General features: G+C 42.7%; 1 protein-coding gene across 2 annotated transcripts in view; it reads right to left on the bottom strand.

The window, feature by feature from the left end:
• Nucleotides 1-8,771, bottom strand: part of Dnaaf11 (dynein axonemal assembly factor 11) — an 85,251-nt gene extending 76,480 nt beyond the window's left edge. Inside the window, exons 1-3 of one of the 2 annotated variants that reach the window (XM_048802136.1) lie at nt 8,628-8,762; nt 7,567-7,725; nt 1,186-1,353 (exon numbers count right to left, since the gene is read on the bottom strand). Coding sequence is in view for 1 of the 2 variants with exons in the window: in XM_048802135.1 (XP_048658092.1) it covers nt 1,186-1,353; nt 8,628-8,637 (178 nt within the window). In the remaining variant the exon portion in view is untranslated. Of the gene's footprint in view, nt 1-1,185; nt 1,354-7,566; nt 7,726-8,627 lie in introns of both variants that reach the window. The other variant, XM_048802135.1, reaches the window with a different exon arrangement.
• Nucleotides 8,772-21,759: the final 12,988 nt, after the last annotated feature.

Raw genomic sequence — 21,759 nt, forward strand, 5'->3', positions numbered from 1 at the left:
GCCTCAACTGGTTCCAGCCCTTTTCCTCCAACTGCTTTACCTTCTCCTCTGTTCCACCTTCACTGGGCTGGCTGGGGTAAATGACAACAGCACAGCAGCTGTCATCTAAGAAGAGCACGTAGCTCATGGTGAGCCTGGCACCAACTTGTGTGTTGGGTATTATTAGCCCAGTTTTATGGATGACAAAACTGTAACACTACCTGACTTGTCTAATTTCACACAGCTGATAAGTGGCAGAGGCAGGGTTCACAGTCAGGTCCGCTTGACGCCAGAGCCTGGGCTTGTTTTTACCACCAACAGTGCTGCCAACACTCGACCTGTTTCCAAGTGGCAAGACCTCCATTAGCGTGACCCCAGAGGCTTCTCTTCTCTGTGCTCCTTAATTCTTATGGGGGTAGAGTGGGAGTGCTGGGAGTGGGGGAAGTTCCAATTTATCTGATGGGTAAACTGGAAGAAGAAACTGGTTGTGTTCAGTCCCACACTCTTTCCTGGCTTCTGGGATTTTTGTCAGCAGAAAGCACATGGTCCCAACACCCTCTTGCCATAAATCACAGGCATTCGTGGATAAGGGAAATCTGTGGTTGTCCAATCTTGCATGTGGCAAGGTGGATAAGTTTATTTGGGGGGCTGTATTAGCAACCCTACGTGGCTGCAAGTCTAATCCACATTCTTCCAAAAGCTTCATTAGTTGTAATACTAGTGTTTGATTTTCATATCCCTAACCCTGCATTTACCTCTCATTTTCATTCTAAACTAGAACCCCATCAATGTCTGATACTGAGCGCAGCCTTGCACACATAGGATGCAGCAGAATTAACCATCACAGTCTGTGGTAACCTAAGTAGGATGTATTGAGTCCCACACAATCCTTTTGGTTTCCCAGAGTGACATAAAATGTCTGAGTTATATCTTCCTCCCTTGTAAACTTTTTAAAGAATCGGGTTGACTAATGTGTTCCTCACATTTAACTCATCTCCCAACATGTTGTTGTCTTTCAGGCAACAAGAGCAATTACACATGGCAAGGTTCAGGGACACATTCCAACACTTCTCCCAAGAGATGGCTAGCCTAATCCCCTAATGCTCTTTTTTATTTACTGTCTCCCTCTAAGAATAACACTGCATTTTCCAGAATTCTCCCATTCAAAATGCTAAAACATCATTAGAACAACGTATTGAAACTTACCGATTTTTCCAATGAGGTTATTTTGAAGATAGAGAATTTTTAAATCCCGGCACCATTTGTCAATATGTTCTAGCTTTTCTATTTCTTGCTGATGCAAGGAGAGTTCCTCCAGAGAAAAAATTACACACTCGTTGTGTTCCGCATTCCGCCTGATGAGATCTTCCGTGACTGAAAGAAAATTTGTTGCATGCTACGTTTCCAACCCTATTGTCCGTCATCGGGTTATTATATTCTTAATGCATTATTTTTCTTTGCAGTTAAATGTCTATTTGCCAGGCCCAAGTGATTTTCAAAAGAAATGAGATCAGAAAATTGATGTCCCCTCCTAGTTTCCATGATGCCATCATGTGAGTCAGAGGGAAGGAAGAAAGAGATGTGATGGTGTCTTATATCACATTTGCATTGGCCTGTGTGGGGTCTATGTATCTTTTACTGTGTGAATACATACAGAGTTGGCAACTTATAACTATTAGGGTGCTGCTATGGACTCTCATGGTGGCACCATGTCAAACCAGATGAGACCCCTTAACTGATCTGAGACAGAACAAGTTCCACCCAGAGGCAGGCTGGCTAACTGAGGAGGAAATAGGAGAATATCTCCCATCATTCAATAAGGAGGGGCCATTCACTCATTTATTTAACCAACATTTATTAATTTAAGTTCAGCTTAAGGGAAAGGAAAAGAACAATTAAGTCTTAGATTGCAATCTTATAAAGTAAGCAATACTTAGTTTGCTTTCAGGAGGAATAAAATGCTGCTCAGAGGAGGAGCAGAGTTGCTTCCACTTCCTAATAAGAATGAGGTATAGCCTGGGGCTTCTTAGACTAGAAGATCAAGAATAGGCACCAAGTGGCTGGGGACCATACCATGCTCCCCTGCTGGAGCCAGGAATGAAATCATGGATCATCTTTATAAAATGCACCAAAGTCAAAGAGGCAATGACAATGGAGAAATACTGCTATCCTAGTGCTGTTAAAGATGTTACTCCTGGATGCAGTGGTGCACATCTGTAACCCCAGCAACTCAGGTGAGACAGGAAGATCACAAATTTGAGGCCAGCCTCAAAACTTAGCAACTTAGCAAAACCCTGTCTCAAAATTAAAAATGAGAAAGGCTGGGGATGTGACTCATAGTAAAGCATCCCTGGGTTCAATCGCCAGTGCCGGGGGAAAAAAGATGTTATCAATATAGTTGAAGCCTCACTTTTTAAGCAGAATACTGCTTGCCCATTCTAGGGGACAATAAAGACTTCTTCATTGTCAGTTGCAGGGTGCCAGGCACTACTCTAAATGCTTTGCATCTATTAAAGTGTGAATATATAGAATTATTATTTACATTTGTCAGTTGAGGAATCAAAGGACAGAGTTTGAGTAACTTGCTTGAGCCTTGGCAGTCAGTGCCAACTGGGTTTTAAATGTGGAGTCCAGAGCCAGGCCTGGTGTTCCCAAGTTCTCTGCTGTGCCACTTCAACATGAGCAAATAAGAGGCATTTGAGATTCCTCAGCTTCCCGAATATACAGATTCATCTAACTGAGGCATATTCTCCACAGCGCCTTTGGCTGCCCCACCTCTATACCATATCCTTAAAAGTGGAGTTTGTCCTTCTTTTTAAATATAAAAACATGTATGAATCAACCATTTGTGTGCAGTTAAGTGTACTTAGGTACTTCTGTGGTAGGAGAGAGGGTGCTGCAATGACAGTTATTTAGGAAAAAAGACAAAGGGACTGTAGAGGTACGGAGATTAAAATACCATAAGTAAGGAATGATCCAGCTGCTCTAAGCTTTGGCTCCACTGATAAGCAGAGACGGCTGCAAACCTGGCCTGGGAAGGGACTCTGGCTGCAAAGGAGGCTGAAGGGTAGCAGCCACCAGCCCTGGCTTGCTGGGACCCCTGTAAGGTATACTGTGCAGTCCCGGAAATGCCACCACTAGTTCATGGGGCAAGTTACACATAGTATTCTATTCAAGGAAGAAAAAAAAAAAGCAAAAACACAAAAAACAAAACTTCCTGAAACTAAATCTGAAAGGTATCAAAACTACCCCCTCCACACCAAGTTAGTTCTAACAGTTTTAATCAACTGATAATGAGTAAATGAGCAAAGCCAATTTGAGAATATGATAAAGTTACTATGGATTTAAAATGAATTCTCTATCTGTAATTTATCTACAAAAATAATTCTCTCCTCAAGGATGTAATGTGGGTTAAGGGTTTGAAATGGCACAACCAATATTATCTGAACAATCTTAATGAAATGTTGTAGATATTCATTTATCAGATCTCCAGTGCCTAATGGTGTGTAGCTACAGAACCCACCATTATACATGAGCATGGGCTCTGGATCCAGCCAGGGGTGGGAAGAGAAGTGAGGAATAGACCAGAGATCTAGCTCTCCCCAGGCCAACTCCAAGGAATCTGAGAAGCTTAAATTAAATGTAGTCTTCAGGGTTATTATCAAGGCATACTTCCCAAGAGAGAAAGAAGTTCTTAATTTAGCAGTTTTATTTATAACTTGGCACAGGGCCTTTACATATATTCTTGCCCATATCCTGGTTGAGGCCTAAGTTTGGCATTCCTATTGAAATTGTAACCTTCCTCACTTTAACTCCAAAGGAGCTGCCATCCGTGATTGGATCCAATGTGTTTGGGGCAATTCTGGTAGCATTTCAAGCATCACCTGGTCTCTGGCCTTGAATGGTCATATGAGCACCCACACACCCTTCTTGGCTCTTGGGGGCCACTAAAGGTATCAACCACAGGCTTCCCTAGCTCTACAGTCTTAAGACTTTTCCAATCTGCTTAACCATGAAGATTTACAGGCCTGACAAAGTCCTACTGGTACCAAATATCATTCCACATTTTCTTACTAAATCCTCAAAATTTAAGAAACTCTTTTCATCTACTATTATATGTATAAAACTGATCATTTGCATGCAATTATCAAATCATCCCTTTCAGAGACATGCAGATATCAGAAAAGAGTTGTGTTGATCTCTGTCTCCTAATCATGAGATTTAAGATGTTAAAAAATCGCTATTAGATTAAAAGGGTGGGGTAAGGATATCCCAGAGCATGGATAACTAGTTCCTATGCACACAAAGGAGAGGAGGGCAGGTTGCCCAGCAGCAGCAAGTAAACACAATTAGGACAGACTTAAAAATGGAGAAGCATAGAGGAAGGGAGAGCCACAATGGTAGGAAACCTCCCGATGGCCCTTTTCTGAACTTTTTGAAAATAAGCAAAGTGCTGTGTGGCATATGGTTTTACAGCAGGAAACTGCTGTTACACAATACCACTTCACCTGCAATGGCAAACATCAGTGCAAAAACCAGAGTCCCCAAGAAGAAAATTGCAAAAATATCTACATGGTATGTGGAGATTATAGCGTTTCACACTTTTAAATGGGAAAGCATTTTGCAGTTTTACATACTAATCTAAACCAAACATTCTTTAACTCCAAGGAACACTGTCACCTTTAGAAATTCCTACTCTGCATAATGCAGCACTACACTTAGGTGAGATCACTCTAAGAATTTAAACATTCTTAGGAAGCATTAGTATGCCATCATAAGACTGTTTAAAGAGAGATGGTATTACAATACCTGTTTGATGGTAAAGAATGTACAAAGGGACTATATGAAACATTCCTTCACTTTCTTATTTTAGAAAAATTCAAATAACAAAATACAAGAGTCAGATTGACTCGGAGAAGTATCATGTTTTATAAATATCCATATTTTTCATTGGATTAGAATAAAATCAACCAATATGAGTCTAGCATATTGTGCAGTATTGTCAAACATCATGAAAGACCTAGCAGATATACATGTGAAATAGATATTAAATAGAAATAAAGGAGTTACAAATAGGAAGTTTACCTTTTGTAGTATCTAAACTTTTTTAACCATTTCAAATGGAAACTTTAAAAAAACAGAATTACATATTTGCCCTATCTTTTCTTACTAGCTCAGGGTCATCCTCATGAGCATCAGGAGCAATACTACTGATCCAGTGATACCTTTGGGAGCTATGCTGTACAGAGTGCTATTAAAGAGCACAACATGAGATGGGGGAGGACAGAAGCATCCAGGAAGAGTGCTAGACAGAAGGGAGGGTGGGCAGTGCTATTGAGTCCGAGGAAGGATGTCAGAAGAAGGTTGTAGGGGGTGAAACCTGAACTAAATCAGGAAATGAGAGTAGATGTTTAGTAGAAAAAGAAACGAGGAGGGCACCCCAGGCTATCTTGGATGATACAACCTGCTGCCCAGTCTCCCCTTCAAAACTGAGTCATTCCCCTCGATGCTGGGAGTGTCCACCTTCTTCCGGAGTCACCCCAGCTAAAGAAGCACACGTCCACCAAGGTCACATCTTTTCCAGGAGAGCCCTATTCAGAGAGGGTTGTGTGGCTGTAAAAGACCAGCCCTTCCTCAGAACTTGGACAAGTCAGTAGGCCCATCCTGAGTTTAGAGCTCCTGGGGTTGGTTAGCTGAGGCCTTCCTTAAGGTCCAAATTCCCCAAGAGCACAGACCTCCTGCATGCTAATCTCCATCTGAAAGTCTGCTTCCTGGAAGAATTGACCCCAGAAGAGATCCATGAAAGCAGATGGTCGCTAAGATGGGGACTTGTAGTTAGATCCCTTGCTACAGGAATGTCAATATGGACACCGATGGTCAGTGGAACATAGTGCCTAGCCTGAGGTAGCTAGTAATCATCAAGGCTGAGTGGTGTTGAAAAGAGATGAGAGAGCAGCTGGAGGGAATGCACTAGTGTGATACAGCAGACATTAGAGAAATATGGGGAAAACAATAGGCAAAGGGACAGTGGTATTGGGCAGATTGACGCTACAAACAATTGGTAATGAAAGACTGAGATGCTAATTGGTTATTAAAAGCTAAATGTAAAAACCAGAGGACTGCAGTGGTGGCATATGATGAGGTTTTCATTTTGGAACCAAAGGGCAGAAAAAGCGTAGGAGCAAGGACAGACCAACTGTAAGAGTAGCAGAGAATTTAGGCACCAGATATAATGGAGTCATAGGATAGGATTTATCCTCACAGCCTGAAATAACTTAAAATCCAGACAAAATGTATGAAAGTAATTTTTTAAAAACACCAGTCTTCAGGAAATCAAAAGGAAAATTAGCATTTTGAACAGAATGAAAAAATGGAAAAAATAGCATATCAAAATTTATGGACTACAGCTACAAATTTATAGCACCAAATGCTTGTAGTAAGAAATGAGAACAGTCATGAATAAAAGCTTTCACTTTAAGAAACCAGAAAGAACAAATTAAACCTAGAATGAGCAGAAGAAAGTGAATAAAAGATTATAACAGCAATCAATAAAATGGAAAGCCAAAAATAGGCAAAGCCAATAAATATTAAGATTTAAGAAAATAAAATTAGGTAAACTTCTACCCAGAAAGAAAGAAAGAAAGAAAGAAGGAAGGAAGGAAGGAAGATATGAAATGCCAATATCAGGAGTGAGAAAAGTGATGTCATATCTATTGTACAGATGTTAAGATGACAATAAAGGAATAATATAAATGATTTTATGCAAAAAATTCAAGAACTTACATTAAATAGGTAAGTTCCTCAAAAGATAAAAACTACCAAAGCTCACTCGGGAAGACATGGGTGAGCTGCAAACCCTCTGCCTTCCAAAGTAATCAGATATGCAGTTAAAACCTTCCCACAAAGAAGGCACAGCTGTCTGCACTGATACACACTACCAAAAATTCAAGGAAAAACTAATATGCTATACATCCCAACCCTTCTAGAAAAATTGAAGTGTTAGCATGATATGGAGGCCATTTATAGGGAAGCATGGGGGAGATGCAATGTGTGAGAGGGATTGAAGGGGAGCAGCAGAGAGGACCACCCTCTCCACCTCAAATCTGCCCATCTGCCCTGATTCCTCAGGGGGCAGTGTGGTGCAATGCAGGGTCCAGAGGGCATCTTTGGGAGAATGCATGTAAAACATCTTAACACAGTGAGTACTCATAGGAGGAATAGTCATTTGTCCTGCTGCCAGGATTTGGGTTTAGACCCATCTCTCCTACTTGAACTTCTTCATGGCCAAGTCATGTCCCGGAACAAAACCCTTCGGTTTCCCTGTCACTCTTTTGTGAATTTAAAGTCTTGCAGATTTCTCTATTCTCAGTATAATCTCCAAAATCTGTGTGACTTGAGTCCCACCAGCCTTTTCCTGGGGACTTCCATTATCTCTGCCCTCCATCTTTTTTTTTGTTTTGTTTTTCCTATCCCTCACCTGGGCTCCCCCAATGACCATCAAGAGGCCCTGTTCTCACTTTCACAAGCCTCCAATGTTTCCTTTTCCTGGGAGAAGCCTCAACCTACCTGAGAGAAGCCTCAACCTACCTGAGAGTAAGGGCCCCTGTGTGCCCTCTGGGGATTCAGGCACCCCTCTCCAAACGGGCTACAACCACAACATCTGTGTTTGCCTTCTGCTAGGAAGGTGACCACCTGTCTTGTTCATCAGTGTATCCTCACTGAATGACTCCAAGTGGGGCTGTAAGTCTGATAAGTTAATGATGTAACAAATGAAAGTGAGTGAGATTCAGAGAAAGAGCAAAGGGTAATCCACAAAGAAAAAGGTTATGTTGATTAGGAAGAAAAATCAAATAAAATAGGTGGGACCAACCAAAGGTGCAGATGGTGCTCTGAGAGGAAATATCTATTGGTGACTGTTTGGAGTGTGGTCCTAACATTTACAGACTCCTCCCTCCACCTTCTCAGATCCTCCCCCACCCACTACCACAACCAGGCTGTCAGCAACTCCAAGGCAGGAACCGCATCATGTAGCACAGTCTCTTGAATAAAGAATATTAATTTTTATAGCACTTTTACAGTGGCAAGTGTGATAAATTAGGTGGAGCTAAACTAAACTGCCATTTGCAGGGGGTCCAAAACGTGTTGATCAGAATGGTTCAAGCTCATATAAATAACTGCTCACCCATCACCTTGTGGACTCACAATGTTTTTAAACACTTTACATTTACTATGTCTGTAAAATAACACTTCACGTCGGAGATGAGGAGGCTGTGGCCCAGAGGTGAGGTCCCTGGCTCAAAATCGACGAGGCGGGTGGAGACGTTGTCCCCATGCCCTGGCTCCGGGGCCCTCCACTGCGGCATGCTATCCCTGGACGGTGCGCAGATGGCTGCCCGGGACCGGGACCTGCCTGGGACCTCGAGGCTGGGCTGGGCGGCGCGGGCCCCAACCCGGTGCTGACGCTTGAACCCGCGCGCGGCCGCGGCCCTCGGTCCAGGCCAACGCCCTTTTGCCCCCTCCCCGCCTCGCGGGTTTCGAGGACGGGAAACCTGGGCCTCCGGGAACCGGCCGGTGCGGCGGGGACCCGCACGATCTGCGGACGGTGGGAAGGGCCGGATGGGGGCGGGAACGCGGAGGGGGTCGCTTACTCCGGCCCATGGCGCCTGTTGGCTTCGCTGGTCCGGGAAGCCCGACCCGGACCCCCAAGACTCGCTTCGCGCCTAGTAGCCACAGCTCAGTGTGTCCGGCGGGAACCCGGGAGCCATGGCAACGGGGACTCTACGGCGGCCGCGCGGGGCCAAGGGGAGCCGTGTTTTCTGCCCTTGGCTAGGAAAAGCCGGGAGACCTGGGGAAGATCTCCGGAGGACACAGGGTCTCTCCCAACCAAACTAGTCCTGGCCACGTCCCCACCCCCGGCTTCCGCAGGCTGTTTGCCTCACCCCCAATTCACTGTCCAGGTTGCTCAAAGAATCACGGGACGCCCTTACTTCCTAATGGGATCTGCCTCCTAGGCAGGGCTTTCAGCACGCTGCGTGTGTGTGTGTGTGTGTGTGTGTGTGTGTGTGTGTCTGAGTGTGTCTGATTTAGCTCCTGTGTCTGTGTGTTTTATATTAAACTTATCCAAAGCCAGGAGATTTGGATTTGGCTCCACTCTCTTTACTAGCTATGTGACCTCAAACTTCCTTAGCCTCAATTTCTATATCTGTAACACCAGTGGGAATCATGGATCTCAAAGGATCTCAAAGGATCATGGTGAATCTTTTATGAGATAATTTCTTTGAATGAAAGATACTTCTTAAAAACAACAGGCTCAGTATAAAGGCTAGTTGTCATTGTTATATTTCACCTCTTTAAAGTCTCTGCCCAACACCAATTTCCTGCTAACAGTTTTTTGTAAAAACACCATCCATTACCCCCTTCAACTTTTTCTATTATCTCATTTGGAGAAAAGAAAAAAAGTGCAATATGTAAAAGGTAAAACCGCCTTCCATTCCAGTTACAGTAAACAAACGGAGCGCATGCTTCTTAACTTAATATGAATATTTACATTTTAAAAAGAGATTCATAGACCAATGCTGAGTGCAAATAAATGTATTATTTCAGCAGATACCTGTTAAGAATTTATCATTGGTCCTTTTAAAGGTTTTTTCAAATGGAGCCAAAAGTATGAATATGGGCAGAGAAGCAGGAAAGTCAAATGTGATGGAGGAAAGAAGGGACCAGGGACACTGTTCACTCTGGCAATGAAAGAACTGCATGGAAGAATTTTTGAACAGTAGCATCAGAGAACAGATTATGGGTAATGGAGCCTTAAATGTCAAGCTAAAATAATTGAACTGGAGTGGTGGGACATCAAGTGACATGACCCCATAGTGAGAGAAATATTTGGAGTTCCAACAAGACCCCAAAAGTGCTGAAACTATTAACTTAGGTGGCCTCTACTGTTCCTAAACACAAAAGTCTAGTTGCTCTCATTCCCCCATTTATTTTTTAAAGCAGGACAGTAGTGATAAAGATTATGAGCTGTGGCATTGAAAATGTGATTAAGTCTACATACAAGTTTGTTACAGTGTGGCACTGGGCAGATGATTACACCTTTGAGAGCTGTACTCCTCCTCCATTTCCATATGAAGATGACAGTGTAGATAATCATCTTTGAATGCTCCTCTGAGACATTGGAGCACTGACATCTGATTACTCATGGAGAAGATGAAATGCCAAGAGTGGCAGGAGATTTTAGCAAATGTTCCTGTGCTTGAACTTGTGCATTTTGACAGCAAGAAGTTTATTGAGGCTTAAAAGGATCTGGCTTCTGGCAGGAAGTTAAAACAAGGAGGTATTTCAGGTAGAAAGATTAGTTTCTAAGTTGACAGTGGCATGTGATCAGGCTCAGTACAAAGGATATCAGTCTCTGAGTCAATCCAGGACTCTAGAAAGTTCTGAAGAGCAATTACAGTTCAGGGATCTGCCATGTTGGCTCTGGCGTCTCTCCTCACCCTCAGACTTACTCACTCTTAAACTCCTAGCCTCAGGCTTACCTCTCTAGTTGTCAAAGGAACTGCTGTACGTTTGTCTCCTCCAAAGTTTATGTTGACTCTTAATCCCTAACGCAACAGTATTAAGAGGAGTGGTCTTCAGGAGGTGATTAAGACATGAGGGCATAGTGGGCATCCTGGGAAAAGTCTGACAGAAGGAATTGCCCTTGTTCACCCCTTCTGGCTCTTCCACCATGGAAGGACATAGTTTTCCTCCTGGCTAACGGACAGTGTTCTATGTTGGAAGCAGAGGCTGTATTCTCACCAGACATAGAAACTGCTTCTGCCTTTCCAGCCTCCAGGACCATGAGAAATGAATTTCTGTTTCTTACAAACAACCCAGTGTTGGGTTATAGTAGCAAAACGGGACGAGGGCAGAAACTTGGATTTTTTTTTCTGTGAACCTTAATTTCTGTAGGACCAAATTATTCTGTTCCTCATTCATAAGTGAACAAACATTAAAGCTGTCCTTCTATGGGTACCAATCCTAAGTTCTTTTTATGCACTGTGTGCTCAACACCACCTACACACTTGGAGATTGTTAACTCTATTAACAAGGCTGCTCAAAGCAGCCTTTGGAAAAGACTTGATATCATCATATATCGCTGATAAGGAAATTGAATTCTAGTGAGATTGTATCACTGAGGTAAGCCAGAGTTTTGTACCCAGCCTAAGTTCTAGACTGCTTCATTTCTAGAGTAAGTGCTACTAGAGGGCAGAGGAGGACCTCTTTTGTTCATTTGCTTCCATCTCTAAGTTCTAGCTTTCAGCACAATTTCTGACACTCATTCGATACCCAGTAAATATTTGTTGAATAACCAAATGAGTCTGAGAGCAAACCTTTCCAAAAGTGTGATTGTTCTACATGCAAGGACCACATCTCCTGGCCTCAGCAGGATCACTAAGAAGGGTATTAGAGTAATGAGCAGATGCAAACCAATAACATAGCAGGGTCACAGGTTTTCTTAAAATTGCTTTTAAGGCTAATAAATAATTGAGTCTCTTGTAGAAAAGTGATAGGTGTACCAATCCTGAGAATAAACATGGGGGAAAAAAGGGGAAATATTAAGAAATCTGTCAAGAAGAGAAGATCAGTGTGGCTAACTCCTGATAGTGTCTACTGAGGTCATTGTAAAATTAGGATTTATGGCCATAGGTTTCTTTTTTAAAACAAATATTTTTAGTTTAAATGGACACAGCACCTTTATTTTGTTTATTTAATTTTATGTGGTGCTGGGGATCAAACCCAGGACCTCAAACATGCTAGGCAAGTGTCCTACCACTGAGCTACAACCCTAGTCCCCCATAGGTTTCTTAACGTATTCTAGAAGGGAAATTTCATTAATAGCGCAGGCACCCTAAGGTGAAGTTTGTCTCGTCATTGACATCAGCATCCTCATGAACATAGAATTGACTTGAGGATGGAGACTCCCTGAGTGGAGGTCACCACAACTGTTCTGGAAAAGACCTACTAAGGTCAACCCCCCCCCCTCCCCCCAAGTTTAAGGAGGCATTAAATATCTATTTGGTGAAGGCTGCAGCAGGTAGACCCCAGTTCTCCTGGCAAATATCAAACAACAATACATTTGGAAGCAGAATTGCTTCTGTTCTCATTCTCTGCTTGGAGTCAACCCACTCTTCCTCTTTCGAATGTTCTTTGCTTGAGCCTTGCTTTACTCTCACTTGTAATGAAATTCCTGGCTGGACTTTTTGTGTCTGATTTTACATTTTTTCATTGTGGCACAAGAATTGAAACGAGGTTTGGAGATCCTGGAGAAGCCAGGAACATGTCTTTGCTGTTTGCCTGGGCCATCCTGGACTGGTCATGCTGTGTCCTTCTCCACATCAGTCACTGCATTCCTTAGACCCATGGGTATGCAGGACGTGTGTGCAATGTGCTGTGATCATTACAGCTTGCTGACAGCAGAGGAAATTGGGAAATAAATCACAACGTGACATCTCCTAGTAAAGACGAGTTTATTTCACTCAACATGAATGATCTAGTTTAAAGAGTCATGATGCCTGTCTGTTTATGCAAATCATCATTCCAAATAGACTCGTGTCTTTGGCTCCTGGAACAAGATGAGCAATACTTCTTGAGCAAACTGCTGCAACATTTTGTGTGTAGAAAGTAGAAGAAATAAATCTTGAAGAGTTTTTATTTTTTAAATTCCAATCACAAGAAAATAGTCTTCCTACTTCATTTGTGCTGGATAAACTCCAGTCACATTGACCTAGAAAGCTCTGTGGTTCTTATTTTCATTGCTATATATAACTTAGTATTTTTATGATGTGTAACCAATACTCTGGTTCCAGTTCCATTATACTCTCCATTAATTTTCCTTCGAAAGTGTTTCTTCATCTCAGCTTAATAATCACTAAACCAAGCCTCCTAGTCTTCTAGTACCTCTACAACTTTGATTTTGTTCTTCCTTGTCCTTCCCTCCCACTTTTCTCCTCTTTCTCTCCCTCCCTCTCTCCCTTCCTTCCATAGTGCAGTCTCTGGGAGGAGCGATTGACACAATATGCATAACACCCATAGAAAAGCACTTGACAGAATGGGTTAACTGTTGATTAAGAAAAAAAAACAAGTAATCTCCCCCATAGGTGGTTACCCCCAAAAGTGGACACTGTTATTATGCTCACTTTTCAGATTAAGAAATCCAGTCTGTGTTGTCCCAATCCAACGTAAAAGATCTGAGACCATCAATCTGAACTGCCCAGCTTGCCTCCAGGGAGATGGAAGGAGAGTTGCAGTATTGAAGTCAGTCTAGGAATCAGTCTGAGGGGTGACTGCTCCCTCATGGTGGGATGAAGCAGGAAAAGAGAAAAGAAGTAGATCAGCACGATTAGATAACTGTCCAGTGTCTCCTTGTCCCATGTCGGGGGCGTCAATTAGTGCAAATGAGTAAGAATTACCCAAACATCAGATGCTTCAATAATCAAATGGAAGAGCAAACATACTCTTTAAAATTAAGTGTAGAATAAATTGTGATTATCTAAATTTATTTGCTTAAACTTCTGCCCATCTCCACTAGCTTAATAAGGCAAGAGTTGACATTTTAAGAAGGATTATTATTAATTTGAGTATATTCAGAAGATAGTGACCAAGTACAGAGGTCTAAACAAATTACTCAACTTCTTTGAGTCTCAGTTTTCTTGTCTAAAAATAGTAACAGTTACTACATTAGATTTTGACAAGGTTTAAAAGAGATAATAGCACCTAGTGTTTGCCCGTAACTAATGCTCTTGACATCTCTATTTGAGAGGTCAAGTTTGTAACGCCTGGCTGCAAATTATTTTCCGTCCCTCCGGTTGAAGGACCTTGCCAGTTCTTCTCCCTTTGCCTCTGAACATGCTTCCTACCATTGCAACCAATAAAGTGCAAGGAAAGAAACTCTCTGACTGCAAAACTAGCTCATACAGAATTCTTGCAACTTCATCACTGCTGAACGCTGGCTCCTGTCACTCTGAGTCATCATGTAAAAGACTGACTATCCTGAGGTCACCATGCTGGAGAAGCCAAGTGAGAAAGTCCTCTCCAGCCAAGCCCCAGTCTTCCAACTCTCTCTGCCCAAGAGTCAGACACAGGAGTGTCTAAACCAGCTCATCTGTCAACTGAATATCATGGAATGACAGACCTCTGTCAATGCCACATGGAACAAAAGAATCACCCATCTAATCCCTGCCAGGATTTCTAACTAACAAAATCATGAGACATTTTAAATTTTTGTTTTGAATATGTGGCTAGTTTTAATGGAATGAAAAACAGTTGAAATGCTGGAGCTGACTGCATAGAGAAGTGGATAAGCCCCTTTCACTTTTGTGTTTAGTGGGCTGAGCCACCTGTCTGGGTTCTACAAATTGATGCCTCATTTGGTGGGAAGCTGGATTTGGTGGTTTGCAAGCCTCCTTTTAGCAGCCTACATTTTCTGTTCAAATTCTAATATATAAGACACATAAGAGAAGATCATCTCAGGTTGAAGCAGGTGTCCAACACTGACGTGTGGAGAACTGAGACAATCTAATCAATGATTTTTCTGTGTGGGCCTGGGAACAGGGATACCATATTTGATGGTGCTTGATGTTGAAGGTGCAACACGTGGATCCAACTCATGGGTAACTGAACAAAAGTCGGGTTTGAAAACCATGAATCAAAGTCATTCCCACACCTTCTGATGCTACTGGAGCCGGTGCTGTATGTGCCCAGATCAATCAGCCTATAAAGAACCCGGTGCCATGCAGTTTCCAGAGCTCTTCTTCAGCCCAACGTTCCATAACCACAGATTCCCTTCCTGCTCAACTAAGCCAATAATTCTCACCTGAAAAGTAGAATAGCATAAAATACTGGCATATGTATTAAATCCCATTAATTAAACTTAAGCCCTTCACTGTCAGAGATGATTTCACATCTGTTTGAATAACACCTCCCTTGCATGTTGCCCCAGGGTGAAAGCTCTGATTCAGTTAATCATTGTCCATAAAGAACACAATCTCACTAAGTGGCAGGTCTCAAATGCACTTAGAATAAAGGCAATAGGATAAACTGTTTCATTCATTTCCAATCATGTCAGCTCTCTTGGATGGGCGCCTGGCATGCCCCCTTCTTTTCAGGTCTTCTGACCTGCTTCCTGTTTCTCTATTTGCTCCCCTCACCCAATCAGGCTTCCCCAGTCCCTCCCAGCTCCATCCTGGCAGTGGGTGCCCCTGAAGGTCAGGGCATGAGTCATTCCTGGCTCCTTCCCAGCACAGTCTTCCGATTCCTCTGAATAGAGGATCTCTGACCCAATGTAGTCTCTTGCTCATATTGATCCTCTCTCATGCAATGGTACTTTTGAAGCAGATATTTGGCATGTTTTATGCTCAATATCTATCTTCTGGGTCTTATCAAAGGGCATTTCTGGGATCTGGATTCTTGCTTGATAATGTAAAATGTAGACGCTCCTATTTTTCTACTATCCATGCAAAAACAGCCAGTGTGGGAGACACAGGATCTAAATTTGTCCATGTGGTTCTTCTCTGGAAGGAGCACCTGGGGAAGGTCAATATGGTTCCCACATCCAGTTTCCTGGCTCTCTACAGCACCTCCAATTCCTGCCCATTGCAAATTTTGCTGATTCTATTGAAAAGCACCAAGGCCGATTACAAAATTTTTGACTTCCCTCACTTCTGTTACCAACTGCACACTTACGGGTAGGAGGGTTCAAAATACCACCGTCAGTTTCAAAACTTTGGGAACCCCTCAGAACTTATGAAAGCTGCTATGCTCACCACTGCAGTTTACTGCTGCAGGGAAAGCTACAGATGAAGATTCACCAAGAAGAAACACACAGTCCAGAAGCTTCAACTGTTCTTACACCACGGAGTCAGGACACATTTCTCTCCCAGTGTAAATGTGGGATGTACACGTGGAGTACCATACTGCTAACCAGGAGAGCTAATCTGAGCTTTGTTGTCCAGAATTTTTGCTGGAGCTTCCACACATAGGCATGATTGGTTGACTGGTGGGTTGTTCATGTCATTAATCTTAGTCTCCAGATCAACAGATACCATGTGATCTAAAAAGTCCCCACCTTTACTGCCAGTCACATTGTCAGTATTTTTGGCATAGACATCCCTCACCCTAAACTACATGGGTATAGCCAACCCCTACCCAAAATCACATTGTTAGACTAATCACTATGACCCAACGTTCCCACAGAAGCAAAAAAACAGAAATTACTGCTACTTTGGTCAGAGTAGGTGATCAAGAGCCATCTCTGAGGACAAAGGTCAGAACTTCTTTTTGGTTAAAACTGAATTCTTTATTACATACTTACCTAGATTCTGTCATTTATATGAGCTCTTTAATATCCTTCCAATCCTTCTTGATTCTATCACCAGGGTCATTTTCATTGCTAACAATAAAGAACCATCACTGATGCCACCTGGATCCTTACTATGTCAGCGGAGACTCTCCCCATTGGGCAAGGAAAAGCAGGAACACAGGTCGTGAGGGAGGCGGAAAGCTCCTTCCTGCCGCTGTTACCATGCAGAGGCACATGTCCCTACGTAGGACCACGGTCCAAGCTGAGCAACGCACTGTCCCAGGTTTTCCCTTGGTCAGGTTCAATGTTTTTGTCATTTTCTGGCTCTTCCTAAGAGACAAGTGGTGGCAGGTGCTGAAGGCCTGAAAAAGAATTAGGAAAGGAAAAAAAAAAAACTTAAAAAAAATTTAATTTTCTCTGAGAAATGAGCAAACAACAGCTTTATTCAGTTTCAGTGTTGAACACCTGGGACTAGTGCATAGAAACCCTGGTGTCCACATGTTTATTATTTGAGAAACATTGAGCTCAAGTAACTGCCGATAGGGAGAGGAGTAAATGAGATCCACAAAAGTTAAAATCGTATCTCTGAAAATATTAATCCTTCCTAATATAATCTACAAGGATAAACTTGAAATGAGGCCCCCAGGGAAATCGAAAGTAACTGCCAATTTTGCTAATGATAATAAGTTTATTTTAATTGCTAATATATTCCTAATTACTGTAGTTCTAAAATGTTTACTTCGCTGTCAGTCATCTTCTTTGATTTATGTTCTTTGTGAAAAGATTTTGACATATCAATCAAACCTTCTCAAGTTTGGTGGCAGCTGCTGAATGGGGTCTCACCTTCCTTGTCACCCAGCTCTGCTGGGCATCATGTGTCCTAAAAGCAGAGAGAGGCTTTGCCCACAGATCTTTGGGAATTAAAAGTTGTCCATTCCAGCTTAGAGAGAAATTGTAGTCTCAAGATTTTGCTTATATGAATGAGGAGAACTGACATCATCTATTACAAAGTCTGTTTTTTTTTCTTTTTTTAAAATAAGAATCAGCATTTTAAAAAATAGACAAATAATATCTGTACATACATTTGAGGTATAGTATAATAGTTTAATACATGTGTAGAGTGTGTAGTGATCAAACTCTGAATATATGCCTGTGTAAATGTGAGTGCGTGCATCTAAGATGCAGTTGGTATAAAGTTGCATGGTGTAGGTGGACATGAGGGTCCCATTAATCCATGAGCTTGGTTTTTCTTTCAGCAAAGAGTACTGAGTTTCCTGTAGCTGGGGACAGAATAGGAACCAACACTGAAAAGGTTTAGGCCATCCTGGGACCTCTCTATTCATGAGAGTTACAAATAATAAGCAAATAAATACTACGCAAAAAGGTTCAGTCAATGCTGCCGGCTGTGACAGGAGAGGGGAGTGCTGAGTAAATGGTGGGAAGGCTACTTTGGTCAGAGTAGGTGATCAAGAGCCTCTCTGAAGAGGTGACATGTGCAGTGAGACCTGAGGGTGAGAAGGAAACAGGTAAGAGCTGTGGGAAGGTTTTTCCCAGAGAAAGAGAAATGCAAAAGCTCTCAGAGTGGGGACAGTTGGCCTCCTGAAGAAGGAACAGAAAAAGGAAGCTGGCATGGAGAGACCAGGGAGCAAGGAGGGGATGCCAGGGATTGGCAGAGATGAAGATAGTTGTATTTGTAAAGAGGCAGGGTGTTATTCCAATCGAGATCAGAAACTTCACATGGTTTGGAGGTGATTTTTTTCAAATTCAAGTCTTGAAAAGATTTTAGTTGCCGAGTGGAATGTGGATGGTGGTGGGTTGGAGTGAGAGAGGGGACAAGGAGCAGGGAGAGCAGCAGAGAAGCTTCTGGAGTGGATAGCAAGGCACCGTGCGGCAGCTGGACAGGGGGAGGACAGTGATGGAGAGAAGCCGGCATATTTCAGAAGCTTTGGGAGAAGAGTCCTGAATCCTATTGGCCAGGGGTGGGGGGATCCTGTCTGCCTCCTCCTTTCTCCTGGATTTGGTTCACTGAAACGAGAAAGGGGGAGGTGGAAGGCTGCCCAAGGATTGGGCCTGATGGTGTGAAATCAGATTCTGCATGTGTTCCGTTTGTGATGTCTCCTCCTGTCTCCTACTTGCTGTTCGTACATACAACACTGGTCACATTTGAGCTATTAGTTATCCAACAAAGATAGCTGGGTGCCCTGCAGAAGTTTGCTTTCAGCATAATGGCAGTGTCACTGTCACCCTCTGGGGTGACTCAGCCAGAGAGCTTTTCCTTAATTGATGATTCCTTCCCAAGTAAGGGCTGCCTCCTTTCCCCTCTTAATGGGCAGCTGAACAGTTCTGTCATTGGCAGTGGACTGACACCTTCATTGAGCTCCTAATGCATTCTCCTATTGAATCGTCACCTGCCCAAAGCAGCTTGCATGGTCGTCCCTGTCTACTGATGAGGGAAAGGAAGATTAGGGGATGGGTAATGTGCCAAGTTGGAGATCCTAGGGCCTGAACTCATCTCTGACCCCAAAGCTCAAAGCCTCAATCACTGAATTACACTGCTTTGGGTTTCCCTATTTGCCTGTGTTAAATGTATGCTAGTTTTCTGCAGAATCCATCAAACACTAACAGACATGGTCTTCCAGAAACTGCATGGTCTTCTTCACTTTTTTTCGGACATTTAAGCCAGGTGAAAATCATATAGAAAATTAAATCACTACTTTATTAGAATGCTAAACTACTTCAGATAAGCTGAAGTAATGTAAAAATGTAACCTTCTGATATCTACTCCACAGCCACACACATTTCTTTCTTTCTTCCCCCTAATTCATGATTTAGTGCAAAGAATAACCTTTTGCCCCAAATCTGGGTTTGAAATTGTTACAAGCTATGTGGCTTTGGGCAAGTTACTTGACTGGCCAATTCTAAAAGTTTCTACCTGGTAAAATGTAGCTCTGAATACATCCAACTTGGGTATTAGAAGTGCTTAGGACTGTAGTCAGACACAGTGGATTCCAGCCAGGTGGGTACTTTCTCTTTCACCTCTTACCTATTTCCCAACCTGGTCATCTAGACATCTGGTTCCCTATGGGCAGTGTTTAACCTTCAGGGAAGAAAGCATCTCTTGGCTCTGCCTGCTCAGCATCCATTCTTTCTTCTTCTGGTAACGGCACCCCAAGTTTCACCAAGGAGCTTCCCTCTCCATGTCATGTGGTCTTGGTGTGACTGACCCCTCCTTCAGGCTATAGTCTAGCAGCCTGTCTAAGGTCTGGCCAATAAGAACTCTGCCCTCTGCTGGCCCCAGCAATTGGCTCAGGGTGGAAACAGGACCCGCTAGGCCAGTAGGTGAAGTGGTAACAACCAAAGAGCATCACACGGAGACTCTTCCTAGAACTCTTGGAGACACTTATTTCTGGGGAGGTTGCTGATGGCTCTCTGGTCATGTCAGTAGAGGAGCCCACCTAAGAGTGAAGCCAGCATATGGAAGAGGAGGACGAAGAAGTCAGGAGAGAGCCCTGAGGACATGGAACACACATCTGGACCAAGCTGTACCTAAAGGTGGACCCTGGGCTTTCTGTACACAGAAAATATTAATCTTCCTTTTCTCAAGTCAGTTTGAGTTAGACACCACTTATAACTGAAAGGAGTCCTATTAATGTCCTCAAGGTCGCTTATGTTAAAGGTACTGGCTAAAGGATTGGTGGATACATATTACCATACAGGAGAGGAACCAAGTCTTCTTCTCAGTGTCATTAGGATTTCAATTCAAGATAATTGAAGTTAATATGGCCTGTTTCCTCTAGAAGATTTTGAATCTGGCTCAAAAATAGTTCTCCACAGTCTGCTGTAGAGACTATAAGGAGGTGCTTGTCTCTAGGTCATGAGGGGAAGCAAGGCACAAGGGGAAGACATCAGGTCATTCATTTCTTGTTCTAATGATGCACTGAGAAAGCTTGGGAACGTCCTCTGCTATGGTTTGGAGGTGAGTGTCCCCTAAAAGCTCATGTGTGAGACAATGCAAGAAAGTTTAGAGTAGAAATGATTGAGCTATTTGAACCTTAATCCAATAAGTGAATCAGTCCTTTGATGGGATTGACTGAGTGGGAACTGAAGGCAGGTGGGGTGTGGCTGGAGGAGGTGTGCCGCAGTCCGGCTGCAGCAAAATAATCAGGGGGGTGACAAACAACTTGTGTACGTTGATACAGCAGGAGAGGGAGCCATTTATTGTAGGACCGGAGGGATATTTATACATTCCACACAGCTTATCTTAATTAGCATAAACTAGATACAGCAGTCAACCAATCAGGAATCTCCACACTTAATGGCTCGCTGGCGTTACTTCACAAACCACTCCCTCTGGCAAAATGCCAGGCGCCATCCTGACTTGTTTACAGACTCTAACAGAGGTGGGCATTGCCTGCGTGGGTTTGGGGTATATATTTTGTATCTGGCGAGTGGAGTCTCTCTGCTTCCGGATCATCCTGTGAGCTGTTTCTCTCTGCCACACTCTTTTGCCATGATGTTCAGCCTCATCTAGAGCCCTGAGGAATGGAGCTGGCCTCCTATGGACTGAGACCTCTGAAACCATGAGCCGTCCAAAAAACTCTTCCTCCTCCACAATTTTTTTTGGTCACATCTTTTAGTCATAGCAGTGAAAAAGCTGACTAAAACACCCTTGAACAGCTCTTTACCCCTTTTGTCAATTGGGGTGATAATAAATTCTATCTTAAGAGTTACATGGGCACCAGATGAAAGCCTCCCTGCAAAGGGGTCTGGAAGCTCCGAAGCACTTACCAACGCCAGCTGCTGCTCTTGTTTGTACTTGAAATGCAAACCCCATAGAGTAGGGAGAACTGGAGCCTCAGCTCCCAAACTGATCAGAACTATCTGGGGTCTGTTCTACCAGTTCATTGACTTTTAAACATTTTAGAGAGATTTATATTTATTTTACCATGTGCACAATACAAAGATAAGAGGGGAAAAGTTAATAATGTCATCCCACCAATGCAACAGCATGCTCTGAAACTAACGTTGTTAACAGTTTTCTGTGTCTTTCACACTCATTTATGCTCGTTCCAATTTAGTCCCATTTTATTTTGTTTTTATTAAAATAAGAATATATTCTTATTCATGACCCTAAGATATGCTTTTTAAAAATCAACAGACGTCGTCACCATTCTCCATGAATAGAGCCCTTTTTAAAAAAAAAAAAAATTGCTTAATATGCATTAGAGAAGTTACTTGCATTATTGGGGCATTTTTTAAAATTAAAATTAGAATATTTAGATTTTCCAAAAAATCTAGATTTATAGACTTTCAGTTTAAAGGATTTACATAAAAATTGCAAAGAGTATGCAGAGAGTTCCTATGTTCCATATCCAGTTTGACCCATTCTGAGTATCTTATATCAGTATGGTATATTTGTTAAATTTAGATAATCAATA

This window comes from Marmota marmota, unplaced genomic scaffold (genome assembly GCF_001458135.2).
Source record: "Marmota marmota marmota unplaced genomic scaffold, marMar, whole genome shotgun sequence".
In the NCBI taxonomy this organism is placed as follows: Eukaryota; Metazoa; Chordata; class Mammalia; order Rodentia; family Sciuridae; genus Marmota; species Marmota marmota.